The following is a 22,271-nucleotide window of genomic DNA, read 5'->3' on the forward strand; positions in this document are numbered from 1 at the left end:
GCTACAGTAAGACACTACACAGGTAACTTTCATTCACATGGAACTGGTCATCAGTTGTTTTACTAGTATATATATATATTTTTTTTTTCCTATGGCATTTTACAAGACAGTCACCTCAGTGATACATTCACGGTATGTTCTAACTAACAATAATACTACAAAAAAAAACACATGATCTAGGCTGTAAGATGTTCTCTTTAGGTAGGGAATTCCACAATTGGTGTGTGTACAGGCTGAAGGATCTCGTTATGACTGGTGAACAACAAAGAGTCGGACAACCAAGTTTTATTAACCATAATATTTGTGTAATCCCCATCTAGAGAAACAAGAAACACAAGAACAAGAGCACCTACCTTCTATGGTGATAGCTTGCTCCCCTCTCCTTTCTGGAGTCAACAGTGCTGGAGATTGTAGGTACAGCTCAGCAGTGCAGCTCGCAGATCCCAGTCTGTTCTTGAGCTGCAGAATCAAACAGCACACTGATATTTTTAAAAAAATCACCTTCTTTATGATTTAACAAATGTAACACAGCTTTCAAAGCCATGTCACCATCAACGTTATTTTTTAGAGTAACAGACAGTTAAAGCCAATTAAAAACTTCAGGAAGTCATTTCCAAGCTAATAATTTTCAATCCTAATCTGAAACCCCTAGCTCATTACACAATCTCTCTGTTCACTCTGTTTCCTGTTTAATGTAACAGTTAAACACGTGACTTTCTGTTGAGTACCTTGCACTCGTATTGTCCAAGGTCTCCCTCTCCGGGCTCCTTGATGACCAGGACCAGGACTCCACTGCGAGCCTCACTGAATGTCTGGTATTTGCTCTTGTCTGTCAGCAGTTTACCATCTTTGTACCATCTGCAATGGAAGCAACAGCAAAATTCTAGGCAAAATAATGTTCTGCAGGTGCCCTCTATAACTCTATACTAACTAAGGTATGTGATAATGTAGACATATCATCCCTCCTTTACTAGTCATCGATGATTATTATACACCCAATGGATTACCTTAGCCAATCAGCATGTGAGTGGTCTTTACCCTATGGCAGATAACCTCTAAAAGCTAATGCAAATCTTGAAACTCCCTTTACGCAGTGGTCATACCTGTTCCAGTATCTCAGAAGATGTTCACCTATTGTTGTCAATATTCCATTTACATTCTGTAATAAATAAATATATAATGTATGGGGAAAAACCAATAGAAATTAGGTTTTGTTTCTTTGGTGCCAGTGTACCTGTTCTCTGGGTTTGGAGCTCCTTGAATTGTACAGGTGAACTGGGCATCCTCTCCTTCAATTAGTGGGGTGTTCCTCAGCTTGTTAACAAACCTTGGAGGCACTGGGATATGAATTATTATTATTATTATTATTATTATTATTATTATTATTATTATTATTATTATTATTATTAGAATAATATAATAATAAATAAAATAAATAAAATAAAATTTCCATTTTTAGTTTAACTAACTATCTTTCTAACATTTACATTGTTCATTTAATGTTAATAATAAGTTTATTTATTTATAAACTAATAACAAATATATAATCATATACAAACCTGACCTAACTAGCCAAACATAACTACAACATCTTTAAAAGTGATGCTAAACAGTTTTAACCATATTCCAATTATATGATCTACTTGAAGCTGACCACCTCTGAGGGAACTAGAGATCTGGGTAGTTCATAGATTGGTTATTATATATTTGCAACCCATTATCATAAAATGTAAATGTGTTAATATGTTAGGAAGCTAGTTGTTAACAGTTAAAAAGTTCCCTAAGACCAGTTCAACAGACATATCTTTCTAGACAGTGCAACAAGCTCTCACTAATTTTAGCACTAATGACACATATACAGTAAATACCAGTAAATATTTTAACCTTTCTATTAATTGTCACAATAAAATTGTCGAATAAGTGGTTGACATGCATGTTATTAAGTAAAACAAGCTTTGTTAGTATGTGAATATTAACAACTAATTATTTCAATCAACATAAGTTTAGCATGTGGAATAATGTCTTGTAACATAACTTTATTTAAATGTGGACAAGTAGTTTTGCATAAATAGCTTTGATTAGCAAAAACATTCAACACAGGCTAAATAAACAGATATATCATAAGATATCAAATTTGACTTACTTTTTACGATGATCCTCCCCAAAGTGCTGGCATTCCCAGCAGTGCTGGCAGCGAAGCACATGTACTGTCCCGAGTCATCAGCCGTGAGGTTGTCAAGGATCAGGGTGCAGGAACCGTCAAGGTCCTCAATGATGATGTGATGGGGGTCCACTTCCACTGCTCTACCATCTTGCACAGATTAAAACAGGTTCTAATACCATTCGAAGCAACAAGGCTTTCCAGGGTTTGAGACAGTGCTCATTAAAGGTGAGGGATAATGGCACGGTCAGGCAAGGCAAGTGTCGTGAGAGGTCTGACCTGTGTGACACCGGCCACTCTACCCTGAGCCTGTCAATTGTGCCAAAATATGATATTTTTTATGTGAATAAAGGTTCACTGTGAGCTATACTTGTCTATGAAACATTATGTTACATACAGTATGTATGTATGTATATTAACAAACATAAACAATATCTTCAGAGTTTGTTCTCTTTGTGCATATTATACACTGCAGTATCTGTAATGTACTATAAGTGCTTCAGTTGTATTATATCTGCAACCAATATAGTTGAGTGTAGCCAAGGAACAGCATCTCACATCGTGGGCAGTGTTTGTATGGGTAACCTGCACAGCCATGCATTTCTTACCTTTGTACCATGTGATGACTGGCTTGGGAGTCCCTGAGACCTTACATGCTAGTTTGACAGTTTCTCCCAGCTCAGCTGTACAGTTATCCAGCACCTCCTCAAAATCTGGGGGACCTTTTAAAACAAATCAAGATTGGAAGGATTCATTTGTGTATAAGTTTGTCATTCAACCTGAAGAGTCAGCTGAGAACTGTACTTTCTCTCCAACAGTGTGCTGTGCAAGATGACAGTGAGTTACAGAAACTCCAAAAGTAACTAAATGGCAGCTTTAAGGCAACTGCTGACTGAACTATTCGGTTTTAAAAAGTTTTATGGAAATATTTGTTATGTTTATTAAACCAGAACTATTTTTAATGATACAATGTTGATTTGACTTCAAATGAAGCCATTTGCTTGAAAGAATTTATGAATGCTGTCTTTAGTTTCAAGGGCATATTCAAGCAATTCTTAAACCTCCTGCTTACTGGGAATTTTTGGCTTTTAAGAGCAGGTAACCAGTTCAGTATACAGGTTTTAAGGCATGGGATATTGTGTACTATAAGCATTATGCCACATGAGGCATGACCAAATAATTTTCTGAGGGAAGTTATAAAAAATCATTCATGTTTCTATGACATATTCTTTATTGATGTTTCAGACCATGAACAATAACTGTGACACAAGTTCCCGTCCTGTTCCAATGATAACTATAAAACACTCAATGTGTTGAATTTAGAAATACTAAAGAAAATGTGTATATTTAATGACAAATGTTTTTTTTTTTCTCAAGACACCTTTACTCAAAACATCTGTAAGTGTTAGTTTCTAAATGTTAGTTATACTTTTTCCTTACTTGAGTTGGTCACTAGATTGTGCTTCTTCATTGAGCACTTGGCACAATAAATACATGCCTTAAATGCCAATAGTACAGTTTAGTTTAATACTGACAGTCTAAATATATGTGGAAGACCTAAACTCAACTCACTCCAGGCAGGCAGGCTGTAGCGCTGCTGAAGGTCACAGATGTCCTTCACCCATGAGTTCTTGATGATAACGGTGCGGGCCTGCAAGGTGTACTTCCTCACAGAGTCCTCACGCTCATGCCAGACCTCAAATGCGCGGTCATCCCCTTCCACCATGTCATTCAAGTCAATGTTTGTGAGCTGCAGAAGAGAGCATTACATAAGACAAACACACATATAGTATATAATGATCACTGAAAAGGCAGACAGATACAGGTACCTTCATCATGTTCTTGAAGATATAGGCCTGGGTCTCTGTGTTGGTGTCTCGCTTTGGTTTGCAGATCAGGACGTAGTTCTTGAAGAGGAACACGTGACGGTGGTGTCCGCGGAAGGATGCTCTTGCCCCAGGTGCCCCTTCCCACACAGTGAACGGTCCCTGCAAGAAACATCACGACAGGGGCTTCAACACATCTCACCCTCAAGTAACAAGCAATTGCTGTTTCTCCTATGAGGTGATTACGCAATTTTCCCTGGATTCCTGCAACCAGGACATTTTGATACACAGCATGATAATCTGATAACAGTATCTCACACTTTATGAAGTTGTTGATTTTTTAAAATATACTATGGTTTGAGGGAATGGCTTTTCTGCATTGGCATTGGGCATCTTTTTTATATTTGAATATGTAAATGAATGGCACTAGCAATGTTACCTGTCGGATGGGCTCCCCAAGGGCCTCCAGATTGGCCGGGTAGTTTTCAATCAAGGAGACGTGGTGGGTGTTCTCAGACCGGCGAGGCAAGGAGGACACAATGGCAAAGGCCTCTTCCAGCAGGGCGCAGTTCTGGCCACTTCTGGCTTTGTTGCGGATCATCTCCTAAACCAACATATAACAGAAGTACAATTCAGGCTCTATACCAAAAGGCAGTAAACATGATCAAGATGTCATAAAAGCAGGTATACTACCGCCTTTTCATTTTTGAGGGCATCTTCTAGGTAATGAACTAAAAATCATTATATATATATATATATATATATATATATATATATATATATATATATATATATATATATATATATATTATATATATTATTATATATACCCATATATATATATTATAAGATATAGATAATGGTCACTATATAATGGTCTATTTATAATACCCTATAGAAGTTAGTGTGGTCCCATTCCTCACCTTGAGCACTGCCTTGTATTTCTGGATCCTACCAAGTGGTCTCTCCAGGTAGTCAGGCACTGACAGGACAGGGAGCTGAGATGGATCTTTGATGGCAAGTTCGGTTTCAGTGTATTTCTGTTAATATTAGAACACAAAAGCAAATGAATACAGCAACTGTTGTGCCATGGGACCTATTCATGAAAGTCATGAGTTAGTTAAAGAAAATTTTAAAATCTGTTTTGATGTGTTGGTTTTTTTAACAATCAACCCTGTGATAGTATCTGAGGTGTTTCAGCCCATGAACAATAACTATGACACAAATTCCCAGCTGGCTCTATGCTCCTGTTATAACCGTGCCAAAGTGTGCAACACGTCCATAGCTATAAAACACTCAGGCCCAAATTTATAAAGGGGAAAAACCGACCGCAAAAAGCGACGTAATGTTTTTGTTCAGTTGTGCCGCACTCAGCTTCAAAATAACAACCTATTTTATAAGATTAATTAGATAAAGCAGGCGATTCCACAATCAACCAATTTAAATACCCCTCACTGCAATTAGCGGTGGAGAATTACACACTTCTCACAATAAATAGCAGGTTTGGGTCAACCCTGCGTATGTAGGCTACACATTTCAAAAGAAAATGAATGGCACACAAAAACCTTAGCCTGCTACTAGCTATGGTGATGAGGATACTCAAAAGTGAAAACTGAAATCTACCAATATGGAATTGGAGATTTTGGTACAAACAGTACTTGTAGCACAAAAAGATTGTTACAAGCTCAGAATACATCACCAGGACAAATGAAAAAAATACGGAATGTGCGTGGATTCTTAATAAACAAATGTACCTCTTCAGAGTTTGTAGTCTAGGTTGCTTATACATTGCGACACATCATCCAGTTACTGTGCTTCGCATATTAGTTGAACTTCTTATTTCGTATAGAATAATTCCAGGCATATAGACTTTTCAAACTTCAGAAACAATCAGCTTTATTTACTTACATCCATGGCAGTCAAACGGGTGGATAATCCTTCCATTGTTGTACAGGAAAATGTTCAGCAACAATACAGCTGCATATGAACAGTCTTCAGTTTAACTACTACTTATATCTTCTTAAAGTCTTATGCAGTTACAACTAACTCTCTTATTTCTTACTCTATGTATGTTTTTAAAGCATATCTGTATGGTATATAGTCGAAAAACTGTACTTGTTCTAGCTACAAACTAACTGCGTCATATGTCCTTCTGTACTTTCCAACTTTTCAAATTTAACAATACTGCCTGAACTAGTGTTGTTAAATACCAGAATGCCATATTACAAATAAAACATTCTATAGGCATTATTAAAATAACAGCGGCGGATGAACCCTCATTTTATATGAGACTTTTTCTTTCATGCGACTCGGAATACTATTCTTTTAAGAATGCCTACACTCTAAGAAGTAAAGGCTCTCGTTAGAACCTTGCTTTGCCACTGTGGCGATTCTAACTTCTCTATTTGCAGACTTTCTGTTTTGTCATCCAAGCTATGAAGCAAATTGGAGTTTGCAAAACAATACGGTACCAGTATTATAAACCATAATTTACAAACTGACTTGATCGGAAGGGTTAAAAAATGAGCTCTTTGCAAAGTGTTATTAAATGTTCTTTGTCCTTGAAAAACGATGTCTCCTTCTTGCTGCAGACAAGTGTCCCACCTCACAGTGCCTTTTATATAGCCTACTGTCTGACTGCCACAAATTAACGCACGCAAATACGAGGCACGCAATTACTGGCAGATTTATTAAATTAGACAAAATATTTAATAGACTTCATTTGCAAAATCCCCTCCCAATTTTACTGGTTTCGTTCAGAAACGCCCCAGAATTACCTATGCATCAAGGGCTAAAGTGCACAAAGACATTGCTCCCCACAAATCACGTATTAATTGCGTGTTTATGCCATTGCTTGTATTTTATAAACCCCATCCAAGAATTCATAACCCTCAGTGCCTGTTTTACATGTCATAAAGCATGCGCAATCCTTTTATAAACCTGGGCCGCGATGTGTTAAACTTAAAAAATTTTCCTGAATTTCCATAATTTCTTTTAGTCTTTCTGAAGTGTGCAGTAGCATTTGGTGTTGTTCTTATTTTACCTTGAAGAAGTCTTGGACTGCTCTACTATGCACAACAGACTCAGCCTGTGATCTTCCCACCAGGAACTGGATGTACTTCTCAAAGCCGTCCAAGTTTTTAATGAAGCGCATGGCAACATCATCATCTGTGTCGCACTGACTCAGGCCAGGGAGGAGGGTGCTGAAAAACAAGAGCACATGCTCAAAATGTTCAGACTGGTGGAGGAAATAACCTACATTGATGCTAACCGCTAGGTATTTATAACATTCAAGGCAGTTTTGGTGTATCAGAGAATGAAAAGTCATGCATTTATTATGCAGCAAAGGCTAAAATCCAGCCTAACCATGTACACACCCTACACTATACAGTTATACTGCTGTATGTGTAATCATAGCCCTGTGGTTATTCCTACAACGCAGGCACAGCAGTGAATTAGTCCAAAGATTCCCAGTTCTGGTTGTGGAGGGCCATTCTACTCAAAGGTCAAATTAAACAGCTAACTAACTAAAATATGGATTTTAGTTCAACTGGTTCATGAAGGAGCAAAGACTTGGCAGGGACACCTTTGCTTGTTCCTACGTTATAGATAAGGCAATACCAGGTCCTATTTACAATACTAATGCTAAATAACAGAAAAATGGTATACACTCAAGCAATTGTGACCTTTTATTGTTCTCTTGTGATTGCCACTCACCTGCTATGGAAGATACTGAGCTCATCAATGTTCCTGAAGATGGTTGCCTTTTGGCTGGCAATGACTGGTGGGATGTCAGGGCTTGTGTCCATGTGCTGCAGGTGATGAGACACAAAGAAGTCCAGATCCCTCACAAACTCTTCTTCAGTGTTTATTAACTCCTCGATAAGATGGCTATTAAAGAAAAAAAAGGATAAATTAAGTGTTGCACATGTATAAACACGTAGCATTGAAAGAAAACTAAACTTTTCCCATACAATGTAATATTAAAGGATAATGCAAACCCTCCTTATTATCCATTGACCCTTTAACATTTTAGTCTACTGCCAGTGTAAAAAAATACAGTTTTGCTTTTAAGCCTGCTCATTCTAATATACAATAAGTGTATATGTTCGGTTGCTGTGTAGTGCACTGGTTATGACCGTGTAAGAACCAATAGAAACTGTATTAAGTCTTGTTAGATCATGTGGAAAGTCGGTATTGTTAGATCAGGGCGTTTAAAGGCAGGACCCTGTTGAGGTTCACCTGCTGACTCACCAGAGCTTTCTCTTGTACTCCTCTTCAGACACCTCCTCTCCAGGGAACTCAGGGGCCTCTCCTGCAGGGGTATCCGGAGATAACTGCAACAGGAGATACAGGTTAGCACCTTTCTTACTTTATGAGAGACTATTGTAATTTGAAAATTATACATTGCATTATTGCATAAACTTACATCAGACACTGAATAGTAACTGAATAAATAATTCAGAAAGGGGACAACCACAAATGGAATGAAATTAATGGTTTAATGAATTGACAAATAAACATGCCCGTAAATGAGTGTTATTTGAATTTGGCTCATGGTCTTGCCCATATGCTGGCATAACTATGATGAATGAAATATATGAATTAGATCAGAACTAATGCCAAAGGGCAGGACAAGTGGCACTTGAGGCCACCACCCCCTAGACAAGGCACGCTGCAAGGTGGAGGCAGGGGAGAGGGGGGTCAAACAAATGATCAATAAAGTGCGTAGATGAAAGAAGTGTGTGTGTATATATATATATATATATATATATATATATATACACACACACACACACACACACACACACACACACACACAGTATAGTTTGATTATGCATTTGATTAAGGGGTGAAATCTCTTTTCAGAAATACATAAGTTACCTTCAGTTTTTTGTCGAGGTAAGCCGGCGAGACCCATCCCTGGCGGGACGGTGTTGATTTGGTGGGCTTGGTTCGGACAAGCCATTTGAGCGGGTGTGCTGAATCGAGGACCTCCACGTACTGCCCTTCCTTCAGAGTGATGGATTCTTTATCAAGACCAACGGGAGAGTAGTCCGCTGTAGCCACGTAGATATCAAACATCTGCAGAAAATAAATAGGTTAGAAAAACCCAATATGAAACATCTTGTTTCCATGGGTGAAAAGGGGAGAAACAAAATTCTTTCCATTAAAAAATCAATTTGTTTTTTAATAGGAACATGCACAGATCGGTGACTAAACTACTGTACCAACAGATTGTGAGAGAACACAGTCAACCTTGTTTTTATTTTTGAAATGTTATTATTGGAGAATTTTATTCACATCATGCTTTGGATTAATGATAAAATAGGGCATTTCTACCAAACTTGTTGTGACTCCTACCTCTCCTCTGGCCTCTCCTTCATCCGATTCAGAAGAAGAATCTATGATGACGGAGGAAGGTCTGGATCGTCCGTGGTGGGGTGAAGGGGAGGGAGTCTTTGACTCGTCATCGCTGTCCATCCCAGGGACACGCAAAGACGCTGGAACAAAGGAGAGCGATGTCCAAGATGTTTTTAAATTCTCTACCCTTAAATAGCTTTTGTACTCTACCCAACCCACTGAGCAGTTGAGCTTCTCACTTTAACCCTAAATTGCATTCTGAAAAACAAAGCACTGATCAGAATTGTTCAAACACAAAATACATTCTTTCTAGATATGTTTTTGCTCAAAAACAATTAAATATGAACATTTTAAAAACTTCTAAAATAACTAAAGTTTGGACCACTTAATTTATTGCAATACTCAAGGGCTTTTAAGATACTACCCAATAAAACAGCAGTCTCCTCCTTAATGATGGTGAGGTAGTTTAGTGCCCTACATTGTGGGAGGCTTGTGTTCAAAAACAGCTAAAGTGACAAGGAATTTTTTCTGTTTTTGTACTGGACTCAAGTCAGGCCTTACTGTCAAAATATCTAAACACAATTTATTACAATGCATGTCTCACTTTCTCAGGCTCTCTATGTTGTATCTTTTTAAAACAGGATTCATTTTTTACCCCTTTTTTCACTTGTACAACTAACCTTATAGACCAGGGACAAGGTGACACAGTTCATTCTCCCTTTTTGCTTTTTACCTCTGGTGGCCTTGGACAAAATCTTTCTGAGACCATAAGTGAAATGAGTTTTGAGTATTCGGTCATTCAAAATGTTCTTAATTAACACTTTATTTAGAATAACTAATATTATTTATTTTAGTTTCATTGTATGCATATTGTCCTAATATTCTGTCTTATATAAAAAAAATGTTGATAATTTAACAGACGTTTGTGACTGTAGGTGGTGGCCTTAATATTGAATACAGAGGTGAACTTTACATTGAGAGTGACTTTACATTGATGTTAATAGGGGCAAATCAGGGATGTAAGAATGTGGTCTTAGTTTTGAGGTGGCCTTCAAGCAAGGTTTTACTGTACTTTCTGCCTTAATATTTACAGTAGATACATACTGTATATGTTGGGGCATGACCTCATCCACTGGAGCACTGGGTGTCGCCTCCTTATGCTATCTGAATAACAAACGAATTAATGAATGAATCACTGAATGAATAGATAGATAGATGGATGATTGGATGCCAACAGACAGGACAAGGGGGCTGACAGCCACCTTGCCCCAAGGATGAGTCAATTGACTACTCTACAGCTATACTTATCTGTGTGAAATGTAAAATCTTTACAGAAAGATTTTACATTTCATGCCTTCTAACAATTTTTTTATTTGCAAGTAAAATATCACATTTAAAAACTATATATACTGCCTCTTTTTTGTCCAATGAGAGCTGCATTCATACAAAGACCTACAGTGGATTATATTATTTATTTATTACTCACATGCAACCCGATAGAACTTTACAATATGCTATACAACAACCACACAATGCATACAAGTCAGAAAACAGACCATTCATGTGTTCTTTCTCTATCTAGGTCCTATCTGTTTTGCTCAGATGGGTTTCACAATAATAATAAAAATGCAAATACAATAAACAGACTGAAATCATTGCTTCTGATTGCATTTTAACATTACAATTGGTCTGCAGATATAGATATAGCAGGATTTTTTTTTTACCTCCTCATATAACAGTATTCAGTTTAACCACTACAGTTTTGAATACATATTTGTAATTCAACAAAATGTGACATTATTGGTAAGGGTGAATACCTCTGCAAACCACTGTATATTTTCTGCTATACCTACATGTGTGGTAGTCATAGAGGTTGCTGCCAATGCTAGTGGAATGTAATTAATATCCACTAAACATGATTTTGTTTTGAAACTACAATAACCATAACAATGCAAGGAAGTCATATGTTAGTTATGAGTTTAACACAAAACAATGGAACCTCTTTATCAAAGCCCTTAACAAGTGTGGCAAGAATAATAAAACCCGTTCATTTTGGAACACTTAAGTCCACGTAAGTTCTTACTTTGTATCATTTTAACTGCGTTTGAAACAATCACAATCTTGAGTCCATAGCTTTCATACCTAACAGACAATGTTATTAAGTGAAATTGTATATGTCACCAGTATTGTTGGAATGGAACTTTGGGGTTCTTACTTACCTTGTGTGATCTTGGCAGAGACCATCTCTGTGATCTGAGAAGTCAGTTTCTGCAGGAACTCCTCTGTGCCGACCTCTCCGAGGAACTGTGAGGAGGCCTTGCTCATCTCTCCTTCCATCTGCAGACCTGGGGAGGTATATAAATCCACTTACTGCAATGGTCACTTTGGTGATGTATTGCTGCGTGTGCTTGAAGAATCTCAATTCCTGCAGTTATCAGTCTAGCACAATGCAGTCCAGTGGCATATGATAGTGACATGGGTAAGTTACCTATTTTAATTTATGTATTTATTTATTTTATTTAGTGTGCCCAATTATGTTACCCTATTTTTCTCCCCAATTTAGGATGTCCAATATTTTTTCCAATCCCACAACAAATCCAGCTTCCTCTTTTACACCCAAGAACTCGACAGCAGATGTCATCAAGCTACTGACCTCTAGAGGACCAAGGCCAGCACTGCAGGTGTCTGCTTTTGAGCTCACAGGGTGCCTGGCCAATAGGGTTCGCTGTGGCACGATGAGGAGAAACAGTCCCTTCCGGTTTTGCCTGCCTAGCCCATGGGAACGCCTCAGCCAATCTGACAACCCCTTCAGAATCCCCAGAGAAGACTGGCGACTCCGCACAGCCAAGACACGAACCTGTTTGACTCACCCTGCACACCACCTGGCTGCACTTTTACTAGCTGAGCCACTCGAGGGCGCCTTTGTGCCTTACCTAGTTAACCTGGAGCAGTGGCATGTTTGCCTGCTCAAAGTATTGTAAGGTATTTACAGGTGAAATGAGGAAAGATATGCTGTATAATTTTAACCTTACTACTGAATAAATACAGGCTCGATTTGCAGTCTCCAAATTATATTGCGTTGCTAAGAGGATGCAAAACTTGATCTTGAACTTGGTCTTACTTGCCTTTGTAATGAATGAAGCAATGAGAGTTATAGTACAGTTATGTAAGTATGGCCCTTCTATAGTTAATAACAATCTCCTACCCTTTTTAGATCCTCCTAGACCATCAAAGATGTGACCAGGCTCAGGGGGGTGCACAGAGATGCCCAGGACGCTGAAACAGACAGGAACAGAATCAAGCTGTACATGTTAGCAAACTGCTGTCATGTGTGGTCTTTTGTGAATAATGCTGTTCCAGAAATACCCAGGAGACATTTATGGTCCATGCAGACTGTGTTGAGAAATGAATTGATTACACAGGCACCAACCATCATCCTTCTACGTTTCCATGGTTGTTGCAGAATAGTCTCACATGTTATATAGGTCTAGTGCATCACATGACACATCATGTGGTCACACATATTTGCATATATTGCTGACTAGGATATTTTATAATTCTACTTAAATTCTCTAATTATATCTGTCAGCTCCATGAAGAAGAGAAAAAACTCACCATGACCTTCATCCACTGTGTGCACATAAAAATATTACAGAAGTACAGACAGACAAATAAACAAACAGGTCTCATCTTTTCCCAGATTATAATACACAACAACCTGAGAAAAACAATGGCATAACCAAGTTTTATCACAACTGAATAAGCGTTTCTCTAGATATAAGTAAAACTGGGAGTTTGGAAAGCTGTTTACATGGAATTAAAGAGAGACAGACAAGTATCTCTATATACCAACAGTAACTCTCTAAATGTTAAAAAGTGTGAAATGCAGGCAATTTTAAGACAGTAGGTAAATCTTAATAAAACAATCCTTCAACTTATATCTTGTCAGCAGTAAACATTATTTTAGGACTTACCCTTTGACTTGCTCTCTTACTTCTCTTAATGTTTCTTCTTCAATCCTTTGAAACACAGATTGTTGTTTTTTTTTTTTTTTTTAATTACATAAACATTGTATCATGATCATCATCATCAATCCTTAAACATGACTCATAAAACATATATGTTATGTTGCTGTAGTTCTACCAGGTTTTACAGGATACTTTTACTGTACAATGCTGTATTGAGAAAATGGTAATATTAAACTGACAAAACTTATGTATAAAACGTGGGAAAACTGAACAGATAAAGTTACAGTAAAACATGCATACTCAGAAGCACTATAATACTTATTATTTACAGATAATTAACATTTTCTTACTCATCTATGGTCTAATTGGAAAGGCCTATCCTTCACGGAGTGATCAGTTTGACCTTATTATCACTGGCCCTGCTTTTCTTCTGTTGAATATCTTTTTTATACTCTAATGCAAGAGATGAAACGTTGCTCTCACTTCCTGGTATTTAATCATTTACAGCACTGCAGTTCAAACTCAATCCTATGGTCTAGCTAAAATCAGGCCATGTAACCTACAGTACAGCAAGCTGTAATCTGTCACTCCATCCATGTTTCTGATCCCCAGAATTGAAAATTAACACTTACTCATGGGTAAACATGTGATTGAAAATGAACACTTACTCATGGGTAAACATGTGATTGAAAATGAACACTTACTCATGGGTAAACATGTGATTGAAAATGAACACTTACTCATGGGTAAAAGTGTGGGTTTCCTTTGTGGTCTTGTCTTTTTCTACATGGTCCACTTCTGTCACTAAAACACAAACACAAGCTGGCAATGAATCTGAGAGCAAATCAGTTACGGTTCTTGGTCCTGCTTTGTTTTAAGGGTCACTCTTTGTATATTAGCTGATGACAATTAGCTTACTAAGAAATTAACAAATATTGTTCGTTTTCTGTTAACATTAAGTTATGAATGGGTAGGGTTTAATTTGTCAACAAAAAGGTAATGCAAATATGTAATGCAATGCATTATAATTTATATTTGTGTGTGGTTGAAATCATCCTTAAGAAACATTTACTTTATGCTTAAAAAAAATCGTTCCTATCATACTTTAAGTAAGCAATAAGACCCTCCAGGGTGGGCAGTATTGGGCAATACCAGAGTGCCCAAGGGCCTTTGAAAGGTCCGGTATTTCCCAATACTATGACCCTTACCAACCTTATTGTGCTTAGAAAATGGGGAACTGTTACAAAAAAAAGACAGAAACAAGTTTTGTGGTTTAAATTAGGTTGCTCGAGGATATCTGTCTAGGTGAAAAGGCAGTTATGCTGGTACTTTTTATTTCCTGGTCAACTATTGTACCCCATGCCAAGGGTACTAGCCAATGAGATGCCGTGAAAGGCAGGTATATAAGAAAGCGGAAATGTTTTTTTCAGGGCAGTCTCCAGCCTGTGGGAAGATAGAGGCTGTCGTTTGTGAAGTGACCTGTGTAGTTCCTAAATGGTAGAATGTAAAATATTTTTGCTTGTGTTTGTAAAAGTATTTTGTGTTAATCAGTAAATGGCTTAGCTGTCTGATTTTAGGTAGAACTGAGAAAAATTTTAGTTAGCGCTCCAAAATTGGGGTTAGGGTTTTGATTTGTTTCAGTTTTCTTTTATTTTCTGTAAATGATAAAAACGGCACAAAAGTGCTTCAAAATTCAATTTTTTGTGTCTGGTTCTGTTTAAAATGGACTAAAGAACTCAAAAATAGTGAAATCTCTCACACTATATATACATTTTTGCCACCCAATCCATGGAACAGGAAAATGCTTTTTTTTTTTCATTGTACATGTTATGTATATAGAGTTCTTTTTTTTTTTCTTTTTTTCTTTTTCATATGATTCATCATTTGAAAACTTTGTCATACAAAAAGGTACCGGATCCAGGATAAAGTGCGATCTGGCACAAATAAACCCCTGTAAATGGGTACGCCACCATGTGTGTGGCTAAACCTATGTTGTTGGTGTGGTAATTAGACTATCCAGATACATGTGGGAGTGGCTGGTGTGTCCTAGTGTTTAAAGTGAGTTTGTTGAAGGTCCTCTCTTACCCTCCACCACATCGAGGTGTGCTGTGCAGATCGACTGGCCCGCCATGTTGGTGGCGATGCAGGTGTAGATGCCACTGTATTCTGAGTCCACGTCCAGCAGGATCAGGCTGTGTTGCATGTTGGAGCTTGCCACTTTATAGCCAGGCGTCGTAGGCTTGATCCAGAGCACATCCTCCGCAGACTCCTCCTTCAGCCAGGTGATCATAGGCACTGGCGAGCCTGAGGAAAGTACATTAAGCTCATATCTCACAGATACAGAAGATACTGAAGAGGGATAGGGAGATTGATCTCACCTATCAAAATATACTCAATAGATGGGAAAAACAGAGGTGCAGAAAAAAACAGTTGAAATAATAGAGCACTATTCAGCGGATCTCCTTTGAAAATAGCCCCTACATATGTTTATGCATTTTGTAGCCGAACTAAGGCATATTTTAATTGAATATTTTATCTGTTGTTCAAATGCATTTTCAAAACAATTTTAGTCTGTGATAACCAGTTCGTAAGCCAGTAAACCAGTTTCTATGAGCTTTATTTGGGAAAGTCTGCGTACTGGTGAGCATTAATTCAATGCGTCTTAAATATAGTATTATTTTATATACAACACAGTGTATTTTTTTTTATATTTGGGATATTCTGCTTTGGTACATTTGTTAAAGTACCCTAATACCCTAATGTTATTTTACAAATGTGGCACATAGCCGTTAAACCCTGAAAAAAGAATAATAATAATTTGCAGCTTGCTGCTTTCGCCTGCACTGTTGAATGTTAATTCCCTTCCGCTGGTAATAACAAGCATGTGGGTTTGATTTACTGAACTTTTGTCCCAAGTATTGCAATTTTGAGAAGAAAGTTATTTAATTAGATGATAATTAATAACTACCATATGCATCGAAAAAAACTCTGAAAGAAAGAAACAAGTGCTATAGACTAAACAAATGCAAAAAAAAAAAAAACATCATCTCTAAAACTGATAAATAGGGCTCTAAATGTGTAAATAACAGAAACGTGAACATTCCCAGCTGTCCCTAGAACCTTACCTTCTACTTTCACAGACAGGGTGATGCTGGAGCCTTTCTTCACCCTCCTGTTGGAGAATCTCTCCAGGAAGCGTGGAGGAACCAGCATCTGCTTAGCACCTACAGAGCACAGAATTAAACAGCATGCTGTAGGAACCCACTTTGTTCCCAGTGAAAAAGAAACCCAGTGCTAACCTACACTATACACATATACACAATATACAGAAGACTCTCGCTAATCCAAACCCTGGTAGTCCGAAGTGACCTGGAATCCGAACCATGCTATATACTACCATAAAGAAATGCATGCTGATAGCAGCTGTAGAAACCAAACTTCAGTATCATAATGCATAGTACAGCAGTTTCTAATTGTTTGTATTGAGGGTTATTACTGATTTTTGCAGATAAGTATATGTAAAATGAAGAGAAGTCATTTTTAGTATGGTACAAATTACCATTAGTACTGTGTGTATAACATTATAAAGCCACATAAATGACTAAGTCATTAACTGTAAAGAAACAAAATGCTAGTACTAATAATTCTAATCATAGTTGTTCAAAGCATTCGAAGTGTAATTAAGAATATAAGAAAAAAATGAGAGACCATTCCAGTAGTTGATTGATCTCAGAACTTTGTCAAGTTGGGTCTTAAAGGATTTAAGCGATCCTGTCTCAACAACATTACTAGGTAGCCCATTCCACTGGCTTCTCATAATGACAATGACAATCATGACATTTACCCTTTGCTTTCCCTGCTTCTGGTTTGCCTACTTCAGCACTCCGCTCTCCAGGACCTTTAAAGAAATGTTTTTGGATAAAACAGATTAATATTATAGTAGCATCCACGTACGTTATCACTGGTCAGGAAATCATAACATATTGTAAATCCAATTGCATATAATAGGGGAGAGGGTATATTCTTGTATAATGTAGTAAACTGCTGTTTCGAGCCAGACTTTATTATTTATTTTTACGGCTGAACAGGACAGACAAATAGGTCACCTAGATTCTCATACTTTGTATAACGTGCCAAAGAAATGCCCTTATCATGTTTAATCAAAATTGGATAAGCGGTTCTCTTTACTTATGTAAAAATGTAAGTGTAACATCAGAGACAGACAGACAGCCATACGGACTATGATTTACAGTGGCTTGCGAAAGTATTCACCCCCCTTGGCATTTTTCCTATTTTGTTGCCTTACAACCTGGAATTAAAATGGATTTTTTGGGGGGGTTTGTGTCATTTGATTTACACAACATGACTACCACTTTGAAGATGCAAAATATTTTTTATTGTGAAACAAACAAGAAATAAGACAAAAAAACAGAAAACTTGAGCATGCATAAGTATTCACCCCCCCCAAAGTTAATACTTTGTAGAGCCACCTTTTGCAGCAATTACAGCTGCAAGTCTCTTGGGGTATGTATCTATAAGCTTGGCACATCTAGCCACTGGGATTTTTGTCCATTCTTCAAGGCAAAACTGCTCCAGCCCCTTCAAGTTGGATTGGTTCTGCTGGTGTACAGCAATCTTTAAGTCATACCACAGATTCTCAGTTGGATTGAGGTCTGGGCTTTGACTAGGCCATTCCAAGACATTTAAATGTTTCCCCTTGTGAGGCGAGAGTGTATTAAATGGAATGTCCAGACAGTAATTTATGTGTACAGAAATAAAATAATTTATTTTTATTTTCTATACACAACAAAAGGATTAAATAACAAACGAAAAACAAAATGGTGTGAGGGAAGGAGTGCAGGGGTGGAATCCAAAACAAACTGATGACTCGTCTTTAATTTGTCTTCGTGGTGACCATACATAAACAAAAAAAAGACAAAAGAAATGTTAGTATTTTAAAAAATCCCGCTGCACAAAACCAGTCTCTCCCTTCACCTGTTACTCCTCCTACTTTACTTTCGGACCAACCCCGAACACAGTAGTACGTTCCCTTTAGTATGTAATGTCCCGCCTCTGTAGTCAGTGGAACACCAATCCCCAACCGACACGTGTCCTTCTCCTTCACTTGACTCCAGTGGCTGGAAGTTACATACTCGTACTTCCGCCCCTCACCAAGGTGCCGCCCCTCAAAAGATGACTTTTGCCATGGTCACGAGATCTTGGTAAGGGAAGTCCCGAGTTGGTTTGATGCCATCTACTGTCGGGAGGCTGAATCACAGACCGAAACCCCTTTGACTCATCACACCCCTTAAACCACTGTTGCTTAAACATATGAGTGTTGCTTTAGCAGTATGCTTAGGGTCATTGTCCTGCTGGAAGGTGAACCTCCGTCCCAGTCTCAAATCTCTGGAAACTCTGAAACAGGTTTCCCTCAAGAATTTCCCTGTATTTAGTGCCATCCATCATTCTTTCAATTCTGACCAGTTTCCCAGTCCCTGCTGATGAAAAACATCCCCACAGCATGATGCTGCCACCATCATGCTTCACTGTGGGGATGGTGTTCTCGGGGTGATGAGAGGTGTTGGGTTTGTGCCAGACATAGCGTTTTCCTTGATGGCCAAAAAGCTCAATTTTAGTCTCATCTGACCAGAGTACCTTCTTCCATATGTTTGGGGAGTCTCCCATATGCCTTTTGGTGAACACCAAACGTGTTTGCTTATTTTTTTCTTTAAGCAATGGCTTTTTTCTGGCCACTCTTCTGTAAAGCCCAGCTCTGTGGAGTGTATGGCTTAAAGTGGTCCTATGGACAGATACTCCAGTCTCCGCTGTGGAGCTTTGCCTCTCCTTCAGGGTTATCTTTGGTCTCTTTGTTGCCTCTCTGATTAATACCCTCCTTGTCTGGTCCATGAGTTTTGGTGGGCGGCCTTCTCTTGCCAGGTTTGTTGTGGTGCCATATTCTTTCCATTTTTTAATAATGGCTTTAATGGTGCTCCATGGGATGTTCAAAGTTTCAGATATTTTTTTATAACCCAACCCTGATCTGTACTTCTCCACAACTTTGTCCCTGACCTGTTCGGAGAGCTCCTTGGTCTTCATGGTGCCGCTTGCTTGGTGGTGCCCCTTGCTTAGTGGTGTTGCAGACTCTGGGGCCTTTCAGAATAGGTGTATATATACTGAGATCATGTGACAGATCATGTGACACTTAGATTGCACACAGGTGGACTTTATTTAACTAATTATGTGACTTCTGAAGGCAATTGTTTGCACCAGATCTTATTTAGAGGCTTAATAGCAAGGGGGGTGAATACATATGCATGCACCACTTTTCCGTTATTTATTTTTTATAATTTTTTTAAACAAGTTATTTTTTTCATTTCACTTCACCAATTTGGACTATTTTGTGTATGTCCATTACATGAAATCCAAATAAAAATCCATCTTAATTCCAGGTTGTAAGGCAACAAAATAGGAAAAATGCCAAGGGGGGTCAATACTTTCGCAGGCCACTGTATTAGTAATTTGTGGAAAACCTTACACGTTTCATAACATTTAAATAAGCAGTTTGTTAAACTCTACAGTGTGACTGACATGCATATGCTTGTCCCCACTGTATCCTTGTTGATGGCTATATTCATCCACATAAATTAAAGTAACAGATTATCTTAAGTTCAGAAAAAACATAAAGCCACTTTATCCCCTGTTTACGTACTCTTTACAACCAGCCTGGCAGAAGAGTATGCTGATCCAGCTGAGTTGCTGATGTAGCTGGAATACTCTCCAGCATCCTCTCTGGAGACTTCCAGGATCTCCAGGGAGTGCAGCCCTTTCTCTGCAGACATCAGCACCCTGTCCGAGGGCCGTAGGGGCTGCCCATCTTTGAACCAGTACACGCGTGGTGAAGGGCAACCTGCAGAGTGGAAGAGACTGGGTTACGAAAGGGGACAATGGACTCTTTAATCAAGTCTTTTTCTCTGCTCTCTAAACTCTAATGTAGCAGAAACTGTATGAGGAAACAGGCACACTTACACATCAATTAATTGTAGTAGCTGGCATTTCAGTATGCATGTACATTTGGATCAGGTCTTTTTAAATGACAAAAAGTAAAACAGAAATTTTAAAAAGTAAATCGTCTTTTCCAGAATATGTTTTCATTTTCTTCAAAGTCAGCCTGTCTGGCTTTCTTCTCACAAGCTCACCAAAAAGCATGTATACAATAAAAAAATACATTATTGAACCTTGTTGCTGTTTACCTTTTACTTGGACATGCATTTTAGCGATGGGGGCTCCAGGGCTCACAAGAACATCATGAAGCTCTTCCAAAACCTGGGGAAGCTGCTCCTCTTCAGCCATAGACTCCACTCCCTCCTGCTCTCTGGACACCGAGACAAAGAAAAAGGATTCAAAATACATTCTTGTTTAATACAGTGCACTCCGTTTATAAGAATCACTGGTATAAGAATCAACTGCATACAGTGATCAAAACCACTGGGACAAAATCATTCCTATACTAACCAATATTAAATGATCTGCTTGTAAGAATCAAGCAATCCGCTTATGAGAATAATTTCAGGGCAAACTGAGTACATGTATGTGATGGAGACCAAATGATTCTTGGTGATAAATCTCCCTCCCGACCTGTGAGGGTGCTGTATAAAGAGAACAGAGTGTTCTGGACTGTATGGCCAGACAATTCGTTCTCAGGGTTAGGTGGAAGTTGGCTAACACGATCCGGAGCTGTCGTTACAGGCCAGCACAAAACCCAGGCAACACTGCACTTGTTCCCTTTTCACCACGAGCACTACAGCACTCACTTTGGACTTGTGACCATGTTTGTATTAACTGTATGTGTTTAAATACCATATTTATTGTTTCGGGACTGAACCAGTGGATTTAATTGAGCAATACACATTGTTGTTTGTTGCCAGTTCTCATTATTCTTTACTGTTGTCATCAGACTTTAGATTATAAAAAAAACATAATTTCACCAGTACTTTGTTGTTTGTCATTGTCTTGACCACTGCATCACCTCTACACCTGCGCACTGCAAACCACTTTGCCACAATGTAATACGGTACTTGATCAAGTGAATGACGTGTACAGCCAATAAAGCTGTTTTTGAATATTAATTTGATCACATATTGCGTAACTAGACATGTACACAGCGTGGATTGCACAATAATGAAGGAAACACTGCATTGTTTGCAATCAAACAGTGACTGCACCACTGCATTGTACAGGTATGTTTTTTTTTGAGTTCTCTGTTAGTAAAACTGTGTTTCAATAAAGTGAATTCACATTCATTGAATACATACTGAGTACAGCAGTGTTATTGTTTGATATGCATGGAGAGCGAGTGGGATTGCAACACAGCGCGGTGAGGAGGAGGAGGAGGAGGAGGAGGAAAGGGGGATTGCAGAGCTTTGCATCTCCGCTTAGTTAAAAACTGTGAGATTTGCATTGCAACAGAAAATAAGTAAGCCACAGATGCTTAAATGCAGTGGTAGTCCTGACAGTAAAATACTGTACTGTAATGTCATTAAATTTCAAAGGCCATTACACATAACACCACACGGCAGTTAAACTAGGCACCCTCACGAGACTATCGTTTCTCAAGTATACTTTAGTAAAATAGGATTCTGCAGCCTTGAGTAAACATAATTGTGATCATATAATAAGGTACTTAACCACGAGGACTTGTTTTGATATGTTGTCCTCAGTAACTGAGCACCATTGACATTTGTATACTGTACTTAAACTGCTGATGCGCGGAGGTGCTTTTGCTAATTGTATTGTGACGGTTATAGTTTAAAACCGGTGTTGGTTTTATTTTTCTTACAGTGCGGTGGGGAAACAACTGCTAATAAAGCAAACAAACAAAATTAACCTAGCTTTCAGTTGGAGCACTAACTAAAGAATACTTCATGTGGTCCCTGTGCACACATGCGGGAACTC

The 22,271-nt window shown here is 38.3% G+C and overlaps 1 protein-coding gene across 15 annotated transcripts in view; it reads right to left on the reverse strand.

Annotated features, from left to right (window-relative positions):
- Positions 1 to 22,271, reverse strand: part of obscnb (obscurin, cytoskeletal calmodulin and titin-interacting RhoGEF b) — a 131,005-nt gene that overhangs the window by 13,125 nt on the left and 95,609 nt on the right. For 13 of the 15 annotated variants that reach the window (XM_041244678.1, XM_041244671.1, XM_041244666.1 and 10 more), the window contains 24 exons: positions 20,570 to 20,691; positions 20,029 to 20,226; positions 17,164 to 17,217; positions 16,445 to 16,543; positions 15,405 to 15,623; positions 14,060 to 14,123; positions 13,326 to 13,370; positions 12,557 to 12,627; positions 11,571 to 11,696; positions 10,456 to 10,515; positions 9,352 to 9,491; positions 8,872 to 9,072; positions 8,242 to 8,324; positions 7,705 to 7,878; positions 7,031 to 7,190; positions 4,911 to 5,027; positions 4,427 to 4,591; positions 3,991 to 4,149; positions 3,734 to 3,911; positions 2,770 to 2,883; positions 2,144 to 2,311; positions 1,235 to 1,337; positions 729 to 858; positions 354 to 459 (listed from right to left, as the gene is read on the reverse strand). In XM_041244678.1, the coding sequence (XP_041100612.1) occupies positions 354 to 459; positions 729 to 858; positions 1,235 to 1,337; positions 2,144 to 2,311; positions 2,770 to 2,883; positions 3,734 to 3,911; positions 3,991 to 4,149; positions 4,427 to 4,591; positions 4,911 to 5,027; positions 7,031 to 7,190; positions 7,705 to 7,878; positions 8,242 to 8,324; positions 8,872 to 9,072; positions 9,352 to 9,491; positions 10,456 to 10,515; positions 11,571 to 11,696; positions 12,557 to 12,627; positions 13,326 to 13,370; positions 14,060 to 14,123; positions 15,405 to 15,623; positions 16,445 to 16,543; positions 17,164 to 17,217; positions 20,029 to 20,226; positions 20,570 to 20,691 (3,056 nt within the window). The remainder of the gene's footprint in view (positions 1 to 353; positions 460 to 728; positions 859 to 1,234; positions 1,338 to 2,143; positions 2,312 to 2,769; positions 2,884 to 3,733; positions 3,912 to 3,990; positions 4,150 to 4,426; positions 4,592 to 4,910; positions 5,028 to 7,030; positions 7,191 to 7,704; positions 7,879 to 8,241; positions 8,325 to 8,871; positions 9,073 to 9,351; positions 9,492 to 10,455; positions 10,516 to 11,570; positions 11,697 to 12,556; positions 12,628 to 13,325; positions 13,371 to 14,059; positions 14,124 to 15,404; positions 15,624 to 16,444; positions 16,544 to 17,163; positions 17,218 to 20,028; positions 20,227 to 20,569; positions 20,692 to 22,271) is intronic. The other 2 variants (XM_041244667.1, XM_041244668.1) reach the window with 2 other exon arrangements.

Source organism: Polyodon spathula, chromosome 3 (assembly GCF_017654505.1).
Source record: "Polyodon spathula isolate WHYD16114869_AA chromosome 3, ASM1765450v1, whole genome shotgun sequence".
Classification (NCBI taxonomy): domain Eukaryota; kingdom Metazoa; phylum Chordata; class Actinopteri; order Acipenseriformes; family Polyodontidae; genus Polyodon; species Polyodon spathula.